Below are 22,326 nucleotides of genomic sequence, written 5' to 3' on the forward strand. Positions count from 1 at the left end.
AAGGTTGTCCTCTGTACTAATCTTATGCCAAATCGACAACAATGGATATAATCAGACCAGGTAGGTTTCAAGGGCCAAGAAGAAAACGGATTGGGCTTCAATACGTTAGCAAGCGAATGGTAACTTTTGAAAAATGAAACATGCTACCATAATTTGTCCAAAATGTTTAATATTTAGAAAATTTTACGATCATTATTAATTAGGCGTTACTCTTCATTTTTATCAAACTTAGTTTGACAACAATAATCCCGATCGTCTAGGAAAGTTAGATGCTAAGATCTATATATAGCGTCCCTTACGGGATTTCAAGAAGCTAAAAAATGATAGGCGCATCACAACAGGTTAGATTGAAACAAACATGAGAATGCAATTCAGAAGAACGTGTAGGAATTTGGAAACAAAAGAAAGTGAATGTAATAATAAGCATAGAATGAGGGTATCACTGTAATTTACACTAACTAAATTCATGTGATCAATAAAAATTTCTAAAGTATAAACATTTAGGGGAACAAAATGAAAGGACGTGCAATCTTTATTAATTATTAATTAAATATTATAGTTATTGGCTTTTCTTTTCTTTTCCCCAAGCTCATGAGTGTATGGCTCTGTCCATGATGTGCATAGGCAGTATTTGATTAATATATGCAAATAATTAATCAACCAAACTTGTAAAGCGTGTATAGATGCCTCTCACATGACTCGAATGAGCACGACTTTATCTAAAATCCCCGAAAGTCCATGAATCACTTCCAGAACCAAGCGTGAGAGGGTGACCCAAAAAGATTAAGAATATTAAATCGCCCTCTAACTAACTAACATATTTCTTTTGTCGGTGAGATCATGGTGCTTCCTCAGTCTATTAGATGAAAACAATCCCTATTCGAGCGTCGGCTTGATCCGGGTCACGAGATGTTTTCGGGTGAGTTTCGAATCAACGTACTACAGATCAAGTCCATTCACTGTAAACTCAATTTGTCGGTGAGCCACATCCTACTTTTTTTATTTTCCAAATCTTAAACCCAAAAGGCTAATTTTTCATATTATTGTTTCACTACTTTGTTGCTGATCACAAGAGCCTTATAGAGATTAAAGGATACTTAGCTTCAATCATACATGTCTTCCCCCTTTTTATCGATGTTTTCATCAATCATTTATGTCTCCTCCCCTTAAACATTCTTGGCCCTGTGCATGCTTCCTAATAATGCCTCTCGCACTTCCTCTCTCCACCCCCTTAATCTCATTTCTTTCTTTCTTTGTGATTTGTTTGGTTAGGGTTTTTTTTGCAAAGGGTGGCCCCAAAGGACAGCTCTACACAAAGGATAGAATACCATTTTCTTTCATGTCCAAATTCTGCACAATTAGCTTGAACATATATATGGTTTTTGTTTAAAGAACCAAAAGGGGAAGGGGCCTTATGTTCATTTATTCTCTTTATTGTGTGTCATTTTATCCTCTAAAATTTTCATTGACCCTATGTTGGTTGGCATGTGATTCTTTGAGGGGACTGTCCAATCATAAACTACTCATCTACTTGCTTCTCGATCATGTCTGCCCAAATTAATTGGTTCCTTTTGTACTCCGTTATAAAATAAGGGTAGAAAAACATTTAATTGAGGTCTGTTCATGATGGGAACAACTTCTTCAGCTGATCGATTGATCCTCTTCGATCTGGCCAACGAGCTCTAATCATCAGAGATTACAAAGAGGAGGCAAATATGGGGTTGATGGCCTCTTTTGAGCCCCCTTTAACGTCCAATTCAGTCAATGAGAGTATTTGGCGAAAAAATCAAATGGTAGAGACCAGTCAGAGAAAGAAGGAGCGCTTGTAAGTGTACGTGTTATGCGTGAGTAGTAGGAGATATTCCAAATTACGCATGCACGTTTTTTTTATTTTTTTGGAGACTTGCTAAATTTTTTTTCTTATAAGGGAGGATCATGAGCCACTAGTATAACAAAATAAAAATTTTAATAACTAACAAAAAGGCATGGATAATCCCAATACAAAAATTGAACCTACAACCTCTTGATTAACAGACAAGCGACGTTGAATTTAATAACCTCGGTAATTTTACTAAATTATTGTCTTGATATTTCCTTATGGCCACATTGGTTGCCCGACTCGATCAGGATATAAATGGAAGGACGGAATGGGATATAAAATTCCATGAAAATCAAGTATATCGTGTTTGGTACATGTTAAGGTATAAGATAAGATTGGGATATGAGATATATGGAATTGAGGGTACCATTGATCCGACAGGTCTTTGTCGGCATCAAAAGTTCTTGGCAACTTAGAATGGATAGTGAAAACTAGAATCGAGCCTCCACCATCCCAAAATCATCCCTCCCCTCTCTCCTCAATGAGAGAGAAAGAGAGAGAGAAGGGATGGGAGAGGGGACGGTCCGTGGCTTGATGCCGGTCACTACTACCCCAATCAAGGTATCTTATGACCTCATATATCCATAATATAAAAGGGAATAGGAACTAAGGTAGTTAAGGTAACTTCCATTATTTCAAAAATGCCCACTAAAAAAAAAGAATTCTAACTATTTAAATTAGAAAAAAATTAAAAAACAACTTAATAATTTTATTTAAATTATTGTCCAGTGTACACATAATATTAATTTTAACCATCTATTTTACCACTCCACTATTTTTTCTCACCTCTTCTTTCTCTTTACTTTCTTTCACCCGTCTCACAATTATTCTTTTGTATTTTAATTAATTTCATTGATTACTCGCTATACATTAACAGATAACTATACATACTAAAAAATTGTATTGTAACTATAATTGTAATTATTAAGACATATAAAAAGCTCAAAAAAATCAAAAAGGCTTGGTTGCCTACTCGGTCCGTGATATAGTCATAAAACTTTGAAAGTCAATGGTGCAAGTCACATATCACTCATCAATTTAACCCAATAGGGTTAGCCTTGTGATTAAGGAGTGTGACTTCCTTGGAGAAATCTCAAATTCAAGTTTGCTTCGTGAGTTTGGAGGATGTTCATGTGGACCGTTGAGATTATGGGCAAAGCCCGAAACTTCTCATTATATATATATATATATAAAAGACGCGAGAAAAAAAATAAAATAGTCCGTGAGTAATGCGAGTACGTTTCTTGCAGTCTTCTAAAGCAAAATTTGACTAGAGAATAGTACTAGTAGCTAGAGTTTGCCTACTAGAAATTGACCTGTTATACCAATAGATGATCTGTTTTAATGAAGTAGAGAAAAGAACAAGAAAATAAATATCTCGTGATTAGTGTCAAACTGCAGTCAAATATTGGAATTATTCTCAATTAAAAAGTTCAAAAGACATTTCACGGTCTTACCGAATTATTTATACCAACAAGAAAATTAATTTAGTTTTGTATTTTACTCCGATCAATGTCATACATATTTAAAAAATTGTTCAAGTCACACACCTCACTCATCAATTTAACTCAATAGGGTTGGCCTTGTAATTAAGGAGTGTGACTTTCTTGGAGAAGTCTCAAGTTCAAGTATGTTCTGTGAGCTTGGAGGGTATTCACGTGGACTGTGAAGATTATGGGTAAAGCCTGAAACTCCTCATTATTAAAAAAAAATGCAAGAAAAAAAATATACTATAGTCTGTGAGTAGCACGAGTACGCTTCTTGTGTTCTTCTAGTCAAATTTTGACTAGAGAATAGTACTAGTAGCTAGGGTATGCCTTCTATAAATTGACCTATTATACCAATTGATGATATATTTTAATGAAGTAGAGAAAATAATAAGAAAATAGTGTTTGATTTTAGAGTTAAGTAGAGTTGAGTTTTGATTTTAATTGAGTTGTAATGATTGTGTTGTTGAATTACGAGAAAAAGTGTAAAAAAGTAATGAATAGTTGAGGAAAAGTAATGATTATACTGTTGAATTGTGAAAAAAATAATTGATAGTTGAGATAATTTAATATTAAAAATTAAATTAAATGGTTAAAAAATTAAAGAAAAAAAGAAAAGTAATAATTGTGCTGATGATTTCTATTGTGTAGTGAGTAGAGTTAAGGTTATAATTAAAATTTTAAAAATATGATTGTAAAACCAAATGGAGCTTTAAAACATATCGTGATTAGTGTCAAACCGACGGTCAAATATTGGAATTAGTCTCAATTAAAAAGTTCAAAAGATATTTTGTGGTCTTACCGAATTATATATACCAACAAGAGCGTGACTTCCTTGGAGAAGTATGAAGTTCAAGTCTGTTCAGTGAGCTTGGAAGGTGTTCGCGTGAATCGAAAAGATTATGGACAAAACTCGAAACTCCTCATTATAATAATAAAAAAAGATGCAAGGAAAAAAATATACAATAGTCCGTGAGTAGCACGAGTACGCTTGGTGTTCTAAGCAATTTTTTACTAGAGCATAGTCCTAGTAGCTAGAGTATGACTACTATGAATTGACCTATTATACCAATTGATGATCCGTTTTAATGAAGTAGAGAAAATAATAAGAAAATAAATATTTTGTGATTAGTGTCAAACTGCGGTCAAATATTGAAATTAGTCTCAATTAAAAAGTTCAAAAGACATTTCACGGTCTTACCGAATTATATATACCAACAAGAAAATTAATTTAATTTTGTATTTTACTCCTATCAATGTCATGCATATTTAAACAATGGCATGACGGTACTAATCGGAACCTGCTCAGAAGGAGATGAAAGTGTCATTTAACTAACAGTAAAGATGATGTACCATAATTATTACGCAGGATATGTACAATGATGATGGTGTAGTGACTAGATCATAAATTGTTTATAAAATTGAACTGGACGACCAACATCTGTGCCGGGCCTGGCTCACCTTAATTAATATATATATATATATATAGCCACCCAAACCCAACGCTCTCATTCCATCCTATTCAATTTAGTTTCATCAATTTCTCTTCTAATTTCTGGGGTTCCTAAATCAAATGGATTCAAGCTTGAAGGCTGCTCCTACTCATGCTCATCCCGAGACGATGGACTTGCTATCTCGAGCGTGGTGCGACTTCGCCCTCCATCAAGCTCACCAACCCGAGTTGGTCCACGACCGATCAATCGTCCTCTTGGACCCTCCCCCTGTCAAGAAGCTCGATAGTGAACCCAACTCTCCCCTTCATTTCATGGTGAGTAGTACCACCTATAACAAGCTTAATTACAACCTGCAATATATAAGATTATCCATTTATCTTCCCGGCTTCAATCAGAGATATCTTCAACTTTCGCCAACGTATAAACTATATTATGAAGCACCTAATCGACTCATATCTCTAGTCTAACGGTTCTACGGTTTATCAAATATAAATTTTGCGCCAAAGTAGAAGTACCAAGTTTGGCTAATTTGACTGAGAATTTGAATATAATACAACCTCCGAGCGCAGGCAATGGAGAAGAGTGTGAAGATGCAGGACGATGCCGATTTCTCCCCGTTACCCCCTTGGAAATCCAATGATGTTAAGGTACATACATGAGAAGATATCGAAAACAATATTTATTACTTCCTTATATCATTCTGTCTGTCCAATGCGGTCTTTCAAACTCTATAATTTTACGCTCCATATTTATTTCTCATTAGCGCTCAAAATATTGAATGTAAAATCGGGACTATGAACGTCCTATTTATTTTTATGTTTTCCTAATTTATTTTCTTTTGTGCAGTCATGGATATGGATGCAGCAGGCAATGCACCCAGAGCTGAATTACAGAAGTTGTTTCAGAAAGAAATGGGTACACAGATCAATCTTCTTCTCTTAAGCTTCTTCAGCCTCTATTTATTAATGTTTCGATCGAGTGATTGCAAGATTTTATATACTTTCTTCATGCGAAAGGCTTCAAATGGAATCCCACCTTTTCTCCTTTCTTTTTTCTTTTTCTCTCTCTTTTTCTTTTTAATTCTGAAAACTCTTTATTTGGGCCTTCCCCACTTGATATATGTAAGTACAATAGATCTCGACTAATCAGTTTCAAACTAGATCGGCCTGCTAAAAATCTTCAAATTATAGATTATTTTTATTCACAATACTCGAATATGAAATCTTGCTAAAAAGAAAGAGGTGCCAAAGCACATTAATACGAGGAAATAATTTGAAAACCACCATTTGAATTAAATTTTGCAATTATAAATGTAACTTTTAACTCAAATTTAGTGGACGATTATAAAAATTACTTATACACACACATATATTATATATTTGTGGTCCATTTTTAGTTCATTGCTTAAATCAGCGACGGAGCTAGAAATTATATTTAGTGGGTTAAATTAAAAATTTTAATTTTAACAAAGACTTGTAAGAAAATTTTGAGAACAAGAGTCAAATAATAAAACAGATTAGGAGGGGTATTTATCTAGCTTAGGGTGCAAAATTTGAAAATTTAATAATATTATATGTTTAATTAATTCAAATTGCAAAATTCAAGGGGCAAGTGCCCCTAAAACTCTTTTTTTTTTTGTAAAAAATTATGAGAGACATTGCTCTCACAATTTCAAGAATCAAGTATCAAAGGTTATTCCCTTCAATAAGTATGTTCCTTGGATTCAAATTTATATTCTCCTTTTTACTCTCTTCGTCCCTAATTTAAATTCATATCTTCAAACATTTTATTACAAAATTATTAATTATTTTTCACAAATTTATGTCAATATTAATCAAGCTTTAGCTTTGTTTTAAGATTCGTAGCTTTGAAAAGACCCTTCGCGCAGGTGCAACTGACCATCATTGAGCTATCATCATAACGCTGCTTTACTGTTGTCTACCATGCCACCTTAGTTCAATAATATTGCATGAAATCATCTATACACCTATCATTACTTAAGGATATCGAGGGGCCGAGAGGGCAATTGCCCTCTCCCTCCCCCACCTAAAACAAACCTTGACGATCAATGAAAATTTACATATTATTTTCTGATTCTCGATAAAATTACTTATATTTGACCTTAATTCGAAAATTTTATACATATTCGATCCATTCATTATAGGTTACATGGAATAAGATTGTGCCGTTTAAATTGGCTTCAATCAAGAAATGGCTCAAAGAGGTTAAGCAAAGAAGGAAAGAGGAAGGAAGACTACAGAGAGCCGAGGTCCACGCCGCAATTTCAGTGGCCGGAGTGGCCGCAGCTCTGGTAGCCATCGCGGCCGAGAAAACCCAGAATGGGCGGCCGCCAACAACGAAGGAGGCAGCGGTGGCCTCAGCAGCCGCTCTTGTGGCGGCTCAGTGCGCTCAGGTGGCGGAGGCGATGGGGGCGAAGAGAGAACAGCTCAGTTCGGCCATAAATTCGGCCATGAGCAGTACAACCGCCGGTGACATCTTGACCCTCACGGCCGCAGCTACAACATGTAATCATCATCCTTATAATAATAATTTTTTCTCTTTAATGATTACACCCAAACTTTTTAATGAATTTTCTTTTGGCCCACAAATTTCAAAATTTGGAGCTTTAACCCAGTCAAATAAGAAAAGTTAATTTCGGCCCCTCCACTTTCAAAATCCTTCAATCTTATGTAAGTTTTACTACTTCTCGGCATGATTTGGGATTATCTTATCTCACAATAAGAAAATAATGAAAAACCAATAGACTAACAATTTGTAATGTTTCTTTTTGTGGGGAGGAACAATTTGTAATGTTTTTAATTTGTGTTGAAATTACTGTGTGAACCAAATATTAATTATTTCTAAATTTGTCTCTCCTTTTACTTTTCCAGCACTAAAAGGAGCTGAAATTCTAAAGGCAAGGACTGGATGCACAAGCAAATTAAACGGAGAGGCACCTGTGCTTCCAATCGAGGACTCCAACGACCACAATGATAGTAGTCACCATTTCGATTTTGATAAATGCCGATCTCTCTTATCTAAAGGGGCACACCTTACGATTGAAACTCCGGACGGTTCGCATCCAATCTAATCTTCATATTAGATTAATAATTAGGAGTTAATATTTGAACTCGACAGATTCTAATTAATTGGGGCTGATAGTTCGAGATACTTTTTAGAATATTCACGATCTATGTTAACTTGGTACTGAGTTACCTGCACAAGATTAAAACAAGAGATGTGTACAATCATCCTTGAGCATTTGGCACTGACAAGATTTTTCAGGAATAATCTTGGATAATCGTCGTGGTCCTCGATTTGCATTCTTTTTCACTTTGGATCCACAAGTTCTATTTTTCTTTTTCTTTTTCTTTTTGCATTCTTTATTGTTTCTATGCTAATTTATGTCATGTCTGTCTTGTTGCGAACAGGGAGGTATGTAGTAAGATCAGTATCTATCATCTTGAACAATGATGGAAAGGTACACATGCACCGCGCGTTTGATTTATGTCTACTCTTCCTTTTATTTTTCTGTTTTTCTATAGCACAGTTTTACTTTTGGAACTTTTTATTTCGACATCGAGATCTCGTATCAAGTTTCTCTCTAGACGAAAATATAGCACCTAAATTATCACTGAAAAGAAAAAATATTGCCTAAATTACTTATTTTGCTTTTTATGTGATAAAAATTTACCGAGCAATAATGCTAAGCAATGAAATGACATTTTGATTAAGCTCCATTACCGACAATTTTCCAGGTCATTCTGAAGATAAGGAAGCTCAATTTATTGCGAAGCAAGAAGGAAAGTATGTCCCTGGCATTTTCGTTATTTTCTTAGTTTTTCATATCCTTCCCGGAAACCAGAATATCAGACAAGAAGTTGAACTTCATAAGCTATACATGAAAGTACAAGGACCGAAAATAAAATAACGAAAAACTCAAGCGCTTTCTTGTAATAAGCTAAAATATATTTTTCCCTCGCAGGCATTGTGCTTGACCTCCATGCGGAGCTGTACAAAGATCCAGACACAGAAGATGCTGAGACATGCTACCTGATTGTGTTGTCGACGAACTCCGGGACTGTGAAACTCGACATGTTGGACGACTACAAGCTCTACAAGACTTGGGCCACGACAATTAATCACATGTTGACGATTTCCGCTTCATCTTTTTCCAAATATCATCTCCAATTTTATGAAAAATAAGTGAATAATCTCTCTGCATTTATATTATCAATCAAAGCGTGCGTTCATTCACATATCTTATTGATATAATAATAAATCTTATGTAGTTTTATTCTTGTAATTACTTCGATTTGATGGAGACTACATCTTGTAAAAATAAAAGCTATTAATCAATACTATACTATCACTAGGAAATCTCTTCTACGTCGAATTCAAATTAAGGAATTCACCCGAAAATATTAACAGAAACAAAATGGTGTTACTTGAGAACTTCTCTGATTTGAGTGAAGTCCAACAAAGGACCATTACCAGATCATAAGCTTAGAAACAAAGCAAGAGGCCCTAAAAATATGTAAAGAACATCTAAAACCTCCTTATCCATTGGGTCGATGACGGATGATCATACGGAGAATCAGAACCTATTGAATCTCACTCGCAATCCCGGACGAATTGCCTATAAATGACCTCACATGAATTATCGTAGTTTAAGCTAACAGCTTGGATTGAGAAATTCGGAGAAAAAGTTAAAAGTGGGATGCGTCCTTCCCTACCATAAGCCCAACATGGGTAGCCCAAGGCCCACAGTGGGTGGTTAAAGGCCAACATAGACCTAAATAGGATTTTCTTTTTCATTTTTTTTCCTGATTATTATAAAAAAAAATTCAATAAGATTATGAGGTATTCTACGTATATTACATGCAACTAATTCCCAACCAGCATCTTGGTCCCGTTCACAAGTTTCTTTCGAGAGATTTGAATATCTACAATAAAAGTAAAATTCATCCACATAAAGTGCAGTTTGCCAATTATGTCACACCTTATGGTTAGTACAATTTTATTTCTCCTATTTGGAAAGGAAAAACCTTTTCTTTTTCATTTTAAATGCATGTTGGGGTATTAATTTATTGGAAAAAGAATAACAATATGAAAACGCTTATATTAAATCGCATAGACCTTCTCTGAGCTAACAATTCCCCAGAGCGGGAGATACAAGAGCAAGACATCAATGTATATGCGAGGGTAGCAACTTTGGCGAAGATTTGCCTTGGGATATGGCGAGGATATTCCTACGGCACAGGTGATGAGGCCCGAGGGCATTCTAGTGTTTGGTCATGGTGATGCCGGCCAGGGAGAAGGGCAAGAATGCAGCTACGTAAGCACAATGGCGAATTCGTTCGTGACTAGAATGTACATTGCTACCGGATACTGCCAAGTCCCGACCCACGGGTCCATATCTTAGACACAGAAGTTCATTTCTATCATCAGGTGACATGAAAGTAGGGTTGTATCAGGACCAGAAAAGTGCAACATCTCTGCTCTGTAAAGCAGAGCAAGCACCGTTGGTGCAATCAAACTACAGATGCCATTTTGTCCCCTCCCATGTTAGATGTCTATGGCAGCCAAGGCATGGATCCGACCAAATACCCACAAAGAAAAATTATCTGGTCCCCACCCCAGACTGTCCTTACACCTTCGAAAGCCGTCGAATCTGCTAGATGTTGGGGGTTAGGTAAGAGGGTGAGGAGGTAGTGCAGATTTGACGGTTTTGAAGGCATAAGAACTGTGCGATGGAGGGCTGGCAACATTGATTTCGTAATCTAATTTTAAAATTTTAATTCTAACTTTAACTATATTTACTATACAACAAAAGTCAAAAATACAATTATTACATTTTCATTTTTCTTCAATTTTTTGAACCATTCAATTCAATTTTTAATAATAAATTTTCTCAACTATTCATTATTTTTTTCACAATTCAACAATATAATTATTATTTTTTTTACTTTTTTATACTTTTTCTTATAATTCAACATCACAATCATTACAAACAAATTAAAATCAAAACTCAACTCAACTCAAAAATCAAACGCACAAAATTTTCTATGAAATAATGTCACTGCAAGTGAAATCATATGAAACAATTTGCCACTACAAATGAAGCTAAAGGACAAAATCAAAGACAGTGTAGTAGAGTGTAAGTAATAAATGACTCAAAAGGCAAAATTACCCCAACTTTAATTTTGTGGGCAACTTCAAGGGCTAGCCGATGCTCGCACTCGCAGTTCCGAACAAAACAAGGGAAAGTACTCCTGAGTCCTGAGGATTTTCAGGTTCTATCCTAAATTATAAGGTGAACTAGCAGATGTTTCGCCGCATGTTCGGTAGAAGGGACATTGACAGTGCCTTCATCGCTGCAGATAAGGAAGTGATAGTAATAAATCAACAAAAGCAGGACAAGAATGTTGCAGTTGGGACTGAAATTCGAAAGTAGTTTGAGAAGTCAAGGTATATCCAAATTCCAGAATCTGCTGTTAATCCAGTAGGGGTCTTTCTACTTCGCCAAATACGAAACAGAGAGCTGGAGTTGGAGACTCGCTGAACATGAGAAGGATGAACGTAGCTCAGACTGAAAATTAAGAACGTCTAATCGTTCCATGCCGAACGAACTCAACTGAATTTTCCATGAGAAGCAAAATTATGCAGACATCGGCTTGTGATGAAAAGATGATCGTGCATCAAGCCCGTTACAAAGCCTAGCCCAAATTCTTTTATGTGATAGCCCAAATCAAAGTTTCATCTTTAATTCCACGTGAAACTTTTGTTCACCATGTTTCATATTTTCTGAACCTTCATGCACGCTGGAGCTATACATGTTCGTGGATTTGCACATTTTTCTTTTTCGATTACAATAAAGCTCATAAACCTAGTATAGTAAAAGGAAAACCTAAATAAAAGAATATGAGATGTCTCAAAATTCAAAATCTCTTTATTTCAAATAAAAACATATGTCACTACACATCTTTTTCGCTGGGATGACCGCGTTCACTCTGTCCCTTGTAGGGTTAGGTGATTCCAGTCTTCTAAATCGAGAGCCAAGTATGGAGTTCAAAACGGAAACTAGATTCCCATGTGAGGTTTCTTATAGGTTCCAATCTTCTTCGGTGAATATACGAGCATTTCATAAGTGGCAGGGAGGTAATGTAATTGCACGAATAATGTGACTGCTGGTGTAATCACACAAAATATTGCATTAGTTCAAGGTCTGGTTTGCACGGAGTTCTACATAAAATTCGGAAACAAATACGCGTAACAATCACGACGCCATAATCATATGTATTTAGGTTAAACCTTTTACTCCGGCCACGAATTTCCCTGCTGATGCTCAATCACTTTTCCGCATTAAATTTTAAATAGACCTAGGTCAACATAGTAACCATTAAAATGTTGTCCCACATCGTATGCGGAGGAAACTAGTATAGGCATCTTTGTAAGGAGACTTATCGACCGATCTTCTCCAGACGTCTTTTGAAAATGCAGATTCAATCCAACACTCGAACCAATAAGCTAGATTTTCTGAACTCGCCATGTCTACGATGCAAACTAGGATAGGATTACGACCGCATGTCGTTTCGCACAACAGCGTCTTCAATGTCACATATAATACGACATCCACAACTACCTCATCATCAAACTGTACAGCCAAATGGATTATACCTTAGCTGGAATTGTCCTGCATGCTAAACAGCCACTTATAAGCATTTTTATCAATTTGAATCTCATTAACTGTGAGTTTCCAGTTACCTGCACTGTTATAAAAACTTCATAGCGACTCCCCAATATTAGTTTTGTCAGCTTAAATGAGAATGTCTTGGTTTAGCGAAACTCCGAAAAATCTTTGCACTGTAGGGCTGGAACCATTGGAAGATACTATCGAGTAATATTGTCGTGCTGTTGATACATTTGTTTAACTGGGAATTCTCATTGGCAGACTTCACGGGCGAGTTAAATCAAAAGGAACCGAAAATTTCGGGGTCTGATTAGAATTGTTCTTGATGTAATTTAAACCTTCTCAACTTAATGGGCTTCTTATTTTTGCTTCTCCCGGAGAAAACAATTAAAAAGAAAAAAAAAAGATTATGACATAAAAAAAATTTAAAGACCTGCTAAGTAGAGAGGTGACGATGGGCATCAAATATAAGCAATTAAAAGGACTTCAGTTGAACAACAGACTTTCATTATCCAAAGACCAAAAGATACAAATGTCTGCCTGCAACGGAATGAATTCACCAAGAAAATCCAGTAACTTCATCCTCAACCCAATCAACTACACATGCTAAAGCTCAGGAGAAATAGACAGGATATATTAAGATGTGAGATTCGGATGAGATGAGAGTAGAAAAAATTCATAAAAAATATATATAAAATGACCATAGCAAGAATGCATGACGTACAAAGTCTTGCAAGGTCAAGAAAAAAAATATAAATAATAATCGTAATTAATAAAATATAAAAATAGTATATATATATTTTTTGAAAATCAGCTCAGATAGGATAGCGCCATCAAGATATCAAGTTATCGTCCCGGAGATGACACGCTTGGATTTGCATTTCAAGTAAAACCTCCGGTGTAAGGGGAGGCGGAACAGGTCCACTCTCTTCATCAATCTCGTGATTTGCATATCAAACAAGCAAGGAATGTGAGGATGGAAGTGACAGGCTCGACTCATATTTGGAGGGGATTTAAGGTAACATCTCGGAAATCCTAATGAGGACAGAACCGAAGTGAAGTGATGGAAATGGGCAAAAGAAAAGAAACCATGGACGATGATGTTCCGTTTTGTTTGTTTTGTTTGGTGGCTTGAAAGGACCTTGGTTGTTGGAGGTGCAGATTTATAGAATGGAAGGAAGAGGACAATTGTAGAGAGAGAGAGAGAGAGAGAGAGAGGTAAGAATTAATTAATTAACGAGAGAGGCCAGAGTGGGCCAAGAAAAAGAACAAAGAAAAACAAAAAGAAAAAACGAGGGAGGCCAGAGGAGCAGTAACAGTAACCGTAGAAATTTCATCAGTTCTTGATATTTGTGAAAAGATGTTGACATTTTCTCATGTATTTTCCCTTCAATCTCCAATAAATATTATCCCTCATATTCAAGAAATTACCAAATATCGATTACCCCAGTTTAATTGCCAAATATATGTAGGAGAGACAACTTAAGTTGCCAAATATCCATGCTAATCCTAAAAAGAACCGGGAGGAGGCGAGGAGGATTTAGACTGCAAGCTGTGGATTAGAATCTTCGAGCAGAAGAGTAGAAATCGGACCTTTGTTGTCATACTAAGGCTAATAGAAGACCAATATAGCAAGCGAGACCAATACGATGACTATAAGGCCCTCTGCTCATCTGCACCGTGCCCATATTAATACGCTAATGCCACTGCATTCAGATAGTCTCTAACATAAAAGAGAAAAAACACTAATATATGAAAACCGGGGGTTCTACTTTCGTCGCCTCTACACGAATGGATGGTGAAGCTCCTAATAAAATGCATGACATTGGCGACCTCGATCACATCTTAAATAAAACAACCACTTTGGTGTGGTGTTTATAAATTGTATGGGGGGGGTTGTAATCGTCCCAATTAAAATCATAAGAAAAGAAAAGGCCAAAAAAAAAAAGAAAATGAAAATAAAAAGTACGGAAATAGATAGATGAGTGAAAAAGAAAAGACGGAGAGATTGACCGATGATGAGATATGAGAGAGGGGGGAAGTACAGGTAAAGGGGGAAATGAGGGCAGGGCAAGGCAGTGACATTTAATTATCAGAAAATCTTTCATTTCTCCTCTCATCAGTCATCAGTCATCAGTCTATCTATTGGATCTGTTCTGCTCTGTTGCTATGTGTTTGAAAATCTTTTACCTCCTCCTTCACGTTAACGCAATATACAGAATATACTTCCCTTCTATCCCTTCTCCCCATAATAGAGAAGATGTGAGAGGAGAGAATATTATGGAGTGATCCTCTGCTCTGCCACACTCTTCTGGTTCTGTTCACCGGTCATACACTCTCTCTCTCTCCCTTTCCCCTCTCTGACTTTTAGATTTTGAGAAGCCACTCAAGTTTCAACAATCTTCGTTAGCCCATAGCATTGGAGTACATGGAACCTCATCAGAAGTTGCTTTTTTTTTTTTTTGACCCATAAGGAATTGGTTCAGTGGTGAAGATGAACTCTAGTGTTCACCTGATCTTGATTTTGATTCCTCTTGAGGCCACTTGCCTCGGCTTAACCGTGCAGTTTATCTGTTTCACGTGTCATGGAGGGTGCACGGACCTGAGAGATTAGTTGAGTGAAATTTGAACACCTCTGGTTATCAAAGAAAAAAAAGTTTGCTCTTTTTAAAAATTGATTGGGCGTTGAGCTTATATTCTATTCAAAAACTTACATCGACGGTGGCGCCCAACCCTCTTATAATATCCAAAGTTATTTTTATATGCTTTTAACACGGGATCGTATATAGGATCCTTGCAAGGGTCATATGAGAAGCATAGTATGGGACTAAAGTCTGCCTTTGATGCCATCTTAAAGTTTCATTGGACTACAAATGATCAAGTTCATATTCAACCGAAAAGTTTAATTTATAGGTCATGATATCTGACTCTCTTATAAATCAAAGGTTATTTTTTATATTTTTAATGTGAAATTATATATAGGATTCTTAATAATCTTACCTTATAATATCGTAAAGAAGAAAAATCAACAAGATTTTTACTGTTGATAACTCTTATGGTAATTAACAGAGTGATTAATGCTTTTTTTTTCCTTTTCTTTGCATTTCAATTTGTGTATTCCTCACGCAATGTGACATAATAGAGTCATCGAAGAATTTCTAGTTCTACACATATGTATCGTGAGCAAGTTTGATTAGAATAAAAGTTTCTTTTTTATTTGGTAGTTATTTCTTTAAAGATTTGAGTAAAATTCCTATATATCCAACGTAGATCAGTTCAAGCGGTTCAACGTTCATTTCACTTAAGTAAGGTCTCGGATTCGAGTATTTGTGAATGTAAAAAATTTACATTAAAAAAGCTTTATCCCTTAGTGGGTTGACATTGCTCGATTGGATTAATAGGGATTCATTGAACTTACTGATACTAAGGTCTACACCGAAAATTAACATCTGGCCATGAAAAACAAGTAAAAATTTCGGACAATCATAGAGCAAGCAAGGACACTGTATATTAACTAATTCATCATAAATTACACAGAAAAAAAAAAGAAAGAATTCTTTTCAAATAATTACCGGATCAGGAATGTGAGCTGGATGGAAATGTGAGGAGGGATCATACATCAGATTTGGCGAGGATCATTATAGCTTCCAGCTTTCAAATTTACATGCAAAAGGATGGGTTTCCAAAAAGCTCTGCAAGCTATATTTCAGTGCATTTACTTCCAATAAATACATACGGGCTTCTTTTTTTGGGTGAAATTTTTTTTAAAAAAAAATCCGTGGAATCCTTTCCAATACCATCAATATAATTTTGAGAAAACTGTCAAATACACCATGAAAAATTAAAATTATATTAAATCAATCCTACATACATTTTTTATATCACATAAACCCTTAATCGTTGAAAAATACGTCTAATTAATCTTTCTGTCAGCCTCTCGTAAAAAAATAGACAGAATTTTCTGGCATTTTTTTATTGCTCTTTAAAAGTTTACCTTTATACACTCCAATAGAAGGTCGCCACCTCAGCAGATTCATGGAAGAAAGAATGGTGTCGGTTTAGCCTAAATATTAGTTTTACTCCACAAATTATATATGAATCCAAAATTGAATAAAGGCATAGCGATACGAGATGATTTTGCAAAATAAAGTGTTTAGCTTTAGCATTCATGAGTACGGACTGGTACCAGGTAGAAGGATAACAATTTGGCTATACAAAAATTCATACTCTCTTTTGACAGGTTATTCTTTTCAATTCATTTGGTACCATACAAACGTTACGGGCCGAACACCCGCTAAGTCAGCCAACAAAGGTTAGACGCCTCGGGGTCGAATAAATATACAAAGTGTCATCGGAATACATAGCATCACCAAAATGCGAAAAGATCAATCCCTAGCGAGCTTAGCTAAGCTATCGGCCACCATGTTAGCTTCCCTGTAGTTATGCTCCATCCTAAAACCTGCAAAGTGCTGAATGAGATTCCTGCAATCTGAAATAATGGGGGCATTAGAACTAAATTATTACAATCGGGGCTTGTAATTAGATGATACACTACCTTGGAAACCCAGGTGTATGTTACCTGGGCAATGAGAAACAACATGATTGAGTGTCATATAAATGGCGCCATTCTTTCATGGTGTCTTCCAGTCCTCTTTTCATGGTACACTATTCTGCATATATGGCCGACGATAGAGGATTCGAGGACTGCTGTGCAACGGGGAATTACAGATTCTATCTTATGTACTCATATGCAGAAGACGAAATCTTCGCTTGTTTCCTCGTATAGGGAACTCCGGCGAGCAAGAAAACAAAGACAATAAAGTTTTTTTTCAACTGTATTGTGCAATGGAGCTTTGCACCTGCAAAACTCCAAAATCGATTATACTTCAACCAAAGACAAGAATCACCATAATCGAGAGTGAAGAAAACAATAACCCATGCTTTCATGTGGAAACACCTGAACATCGATCATTTTATTCAAGACATTCAACATGAAGTCATCGACGACGACATTGCAAAGCCTGAAATCATCTCTCTAGTCTACGAAAAACTCCTAAGTAATCCTCAGAAAACATAATTCATGAAAAACCCGGGTAAGTTTTCAAGCTTCCTTCAATCTTCCGATCCCGACGACATAATTGAGTTGAGCCTTCCGCTTTATTTTTGTTCAGCTCCTGAGGGAAAATAACTCAATGGGCTGCATCTTCTTCTTCACAGAACTTGCAGTACTTGTCTGAGTCCATCAACTTCTCCACTTCACTTGAATCGCTCAGCTCCACCTTTATAATCCATCCCTTCTCGTAGGGGCTTGAGTTGACCTGTTATGGGGGGGACAAACTTATGTTAATTTGCACAAAAAGCCAAGAATATCGACATGGCAGAAAAAAAAAATCTCCCACTATATTTTGACATATTCTTAACCGAAGAAAGCAACAATCCGAGGTGAACTGTGGTCTTTGTTTGGAGTTTTACTTGTCAGAACTCGTTCATAAAACCAGGTTCAGAAAACAACTTTTTAAAGCCTTTTTTACTACAGAACTCTAATTTCCACGAAAACACCAACTCCAAACCTGCTGACAACTCGTCCAGTTGTAAAACACACTGTTCAAACGTTAAGAAACAAGTTTCTCAAACTGATTCTGCAACCAGTTTCAAGAGCAAAATTTTGAAAACTGAAAACCTTTTCCGAACTGAATGCTGCTGCAATTAACAGAATCCACTTAAACAGGCAAAGCAAAGCAGACTCACGAGTCCAGGAGAGTCACTGAGCTCCTCGTTGACTTCAATAACCTTTCCTGAAACAGGGGAGATGATATCACTGGTGGCCTTGACACTCTCAACGGCCCCGAAGCCGTTGCCCTGTGCCACGGTGGACCCCTCTTCTGGTAATTCAACATAGACGACATCCCCCAGATGGTCCTGGGCATGGTCAGTTATGCCAACAGTTGCAGAATTGCCCTCGACTTTTACCCACTCATGAGAGTCAGCATACTTAAGGTCCTTGGGAACTGCAGTAAATTGGAAATGTGAATGAAAGATCAGTTCTTCCGAGTAGAATACAAAGGAACTCCTCTGAAAGTTTAGGCAGCTCTCCTGACAAGAGATAGGAGTTTCAAGAGAAAAAGGTGCATACAAATGAATCAGCATAGGAATCAGAAATCTTTATGGGCAAATGCAGAAAACAGGGTTTGCAATTGTAACAATGGAAGCTTAACATGACAGGTGCAGCAAATATGAATAAATCAACTCAGTGAAATGAAAAACCGCCTTCTCAATAAATCAACAGAGAACTAAGGAATTTTCCTGAAACTTTAGACACCGTGGCCAGGATCCTCTCCAGACATGACATAGGTATTTGCGAGAAAAAGACATAGAAATAGGAATCAGAAACCCCTTCTTGGCCAATTGCAGGATACAGGGCGTGAAACTTTGGAAGCTTAACATGACAAATGCAGCAAATATGGATTCAATCAACACAACAACCTTTGGTCTTTTCCTTGAATGAAAGGTCCCATGAATGGTCCCTTAAAAACGCCTTGTGAAGTATTACAAGAAAAAAGATTTCCTTGGATGAAAAATATGATAAGGTGCAAACTCATCGAGGTCGGATCAATGGCTTCATATCCAAGCAGTATGAATTAGATCGGCAGCTCTAACTGCAATCTACAATGTCCAGAAGGTTTCAGATTTAATGACTAAATACAGCCTTTGCTCCTCTCTCAAACTATTATTTGGCATCAGTGTCTGCATTAGAAATTACCTTTCAATCAATATCCATCTAAGATCAATCAAACCAAACGATTCAGAAAAAAAATGAATATAAAGGGGCTCTAAGGCATTATTAGTCTATCACGCAATGCTCAATAGCAACAATAAAACCACCATTCTGATAAAACCACAAGTTGCACGACCGTACTGATCATAGCATTGAACGGATCCGGTGCTGGATCACAACAAAACCGCACAACCCATCAATCAAAATCGGATCTTTCATACCACCCTCATGAAAAAATGCCACCATTTTCAAGAAGGAACAGATTGCACATCCCCAGGGCCATGAAAGTGAGATCTAGCTTCCGACTCATCAAATGCACCAATCATTTCGAAACGAAGGAGTGTCAAAAAAAGGAGAGAACTATTCTTTACCGGTAGCAAGGCCTCTGCTGAAGACGGAGACCCTCAGGCGAGAAGCTGCCCTTGAAGCCCACATCAACCTTGAAGCCATGACTGCGTAAGCTCTTCCGCTTCCTCTTCCTCCTCTGTCTCTCTCAGGGCGGCAAGAGGTTGATGAGTGAGTCGGCCCTCACTCTGTCGCACTAAAGAAGCAAAAGGGTTGGTGGCATAAAGCAACCATTAAGCCCATTTCTCTCTTAAGCAGGAATATTTTATTTAACATTTTTCACTAATAAAGTGGCAACATTTTCTCAAAATATTCGTATTTGTATATAAATTATTTTATAATTTTTTGGTATATTTTTTAATTTCAAAATTTAGAAACAATGCGTCGGGGCATCGGCGGCAGCCACCAGCCCTGCTGATGGCGCCGATTTTCTCCGTCGATGGGAATAGGATGTTCCTGACTTGCATATAGGATCTGGGGTTTGCATCATTTCATTATTGGAAATTAAAGACAGCCCAACGAATCTTACTTGAAAAAAAAAAAAGGAATAATGATTAAAAAAATTTGGAGATACATAAAATATATAAAGGAAGATTTGTGCATTGAGGTGGTGACAACATACAGGACCAAACAGAGCAGAAACAAGTTAATCTAACAGAAGAAAAAGGACAGAACAAAAACAAACGAACCCACTGAGCAGTAGTTGGTGGGAGTGGAGACTGGCGATTATTTAAACATATCATTTCGGTGGCAAGGCCCCGTTTGCTATTTATATAATAATTTAACTATATCCAATTTAATTTTATTCTTTTTAAACTTTAACATTATTATTATTATTATTTCATCTTTTTCATTCATTTAATAATAATTTCTCATTCATAATTTTTCCAAATCATTTTTATAATCAATCTTTTTACTAATAAATTTCACATTTATTTTTACATCTATATATACATACATATATATTCTCACACATCAATATATTTAGAAGAAATTACGCTATATAGCCCATGATTTACGCGTTTTGTCAAATATATCTTATACTTTTTTTTGGTCAGATATATTACATGATTTATATTTTGCTCGAAATCTACTACGGCGTTATCTTATCCGTTAATGAAATGTTAACAGGCTCCAAATCTATCACATGATTTTAATTTTTTTCCCAAATATATCCTATAGTTTTAATTATTTCCTCAAAACTATCCCATGATTTTAATTTTTTCTCAAATATATCCCGAATAAAAGGGGTCACAGTGGTAAAATCGTTAAACGTTGACGAAAATATAACGGCGTGATATATTTAAAGCAAAATGTAAACCATGGTATATATCTAACAAAAAAGTACATTATAAATTTGACAAAATTGATAAACCGTAAGCTATATGGGGTAAAACCCTCCTATATTTATAAACATTATAATTATTGCATAAAATCAAGTTGAGTTTGATTACTATTCAATAAACACAATACCACATAAAGTGGAATCCCAAGGCGGTAATATAAAAGGCTCTCTCTCTCTCTCTCTCCCCCTCTCTCTCTTGTTAATGTTAAAATGCGTAGCGATCTCTTAATAAATTAATGCTTTGTTTAGTTTTAAAATCACAATCTTACTCTACTTCACTGGAAAATTATAATTCTAAGGTGCAATCAATTAGTACTTCACTTTATTCTTTTCTTAATTCCAAAACACAAATAGTACTTTTTTAATTTTTTCTTCAATTTAATAATAATTCTCTAATATATTTTTTCTTAATCATTATTATAAACTAATATTTTGATACTAAATTTTCATAATTATTCATTTTTTTCAATTTTATAATAAATCCCCTCACATATTTTCTCTTGACAATTATTACAACTAATTCTTTAATAATAAATATTTTCAATTATTTTGTCTTCATTCCGTGAAGTAGAGTAGAGTAATAATTTTACTCCGAAAACAAATGCAAACTAAAATTGTTGTTTAGCTTGAGTTTACATTTTTTTGCATTAAAAAAGCTCGTTTGTTCTATTTTTCAGAGGGCAATATCTCATTTGTCAGGATTAGCTGCTCTTGGGCTCGAGTTCGTATTTTTGTCACATTGCTTTTCCTTTGCAGTAATCTCGGTGATTTGTTGTGTTTTTGTCTTTTGTAATCTTTATTTTAAACATTTTACCCTATACTCGTTTTTGTTATCAATGAGCCAAAAAAAAAAGAGGCTGGAGTTCGATTATTTGGAACTTCCACAAAAAAAAAATTTTAAGGCTCACATGTCCCTACATTTTCACTTTTCACTTATTTGCCCTAGGAGATCTTTTTATTTTCAATATTTTTAAGAAACTTCTCCAAATTTTCTTTAACATTCTTCTTAAAACATATTATATCATACAAATATTTCCATTACTGCTTGAGCTACATGTCCCCACTTTTTCACTTTTCATTTAATCGCCGAGGACTTCTTTTTTCCCCAATATTTTCAAGAAACTTCTCGAATTTTTCTTTACATTCTTCTTAAATCATATTATATCATACAAATATTTTCATTACTACATTGAAAATGGTTACTTGCTTTCTGAGGATGCCTTGTGTAATGTCATGAATTTTTTATCTTTTTATTTTTAACTCAGAATGTTTCTTTATATTATTATAAAGAAAATTAAAACTGAACAGAAAAAGGAAAAAATTCTTTATTTTGCAGAAATTTTCGAGG

The 22,326-nt window shown here is 35.7% G+C and overlaps 2 protein-coding genes across 2 annotated transcripts; one reads left to right on the forward strand and one right to left on the reverse strand.

Annotated features, from left to right (window-relative positions):
• The first annotated feature begins 4,866 nt into the window (after positions 1 to 4,866).
• On the forward strand, positions 4,867 to 9,126 carry LOC116195011 (VAN3-binding protein). The gene is made up of 8 exons (XM_031523961.1): positions 4,867 to 5,134; positions 5,390 to 5,467; positions 5,667 to 5,735; positions 6,985 to 7,345; positions 7,712 to 7,894; positions 8,252 to 8,301; positions 8,579 to 8,627; positions 8,806 to 9,126. Exons 1-8 carry the CDS (start codon positions 4,940 to 4,942, stop codon positions 9,024 to 9,026), a joined length of 1,206 nt encoding a protein of 401 aa, XP_031379821.1. The 5' UTR covers positions 4,867 to 4,939; the 3' UTR covers positions 9,027 to 9,126.
• Positions 9,127 to 17,428: 8,302 nt separating this feature from the next.
• LOC116193782 (glycine cleavage system H protein 2, mitochondrial-like) lies at positions 17,429 to 19,865 on the reverse strand. Its single transcript, XM_031522530.1, has 3 exons — positions 19,660 to 19,865; positions 18,262 to 18,521; positions 17,429 to 17,831 (listed from the first exon to the last, which is right to left on the reverse strand). The coding sequence occupies exons 1-3, from the start codon at positions 19,736 to 19,738 to the stop codon at positions 17,703 to 17,705; spliced, it is 468 nt and encodes a 155-aa protein (XP_031378390.1). The 5' UTR covers positions 19,739 to 19,865; the 3' UTR covers positions 17,429 to 17,702.
• Positions 19,866 to 22,326: the final 2,461 nt, after the last annotated feature.

The sequence above is a fragment of the Punica granatum genome, chromosome 2 (assembly GCF_007655135.1).
Source record: "Punica granatum isolate Tunisia-2019 chromosome 2, ASM765513v2, whole genome shotgun sequence".
In the NCBI taxonomy this organism is placed as follows: domain Eukaryota; kingdom Viridiplantae; phylum Streptophyta; class Magnoliopsida; order Myrtales; family Lythraceae; genus Punica; species Punica granatum.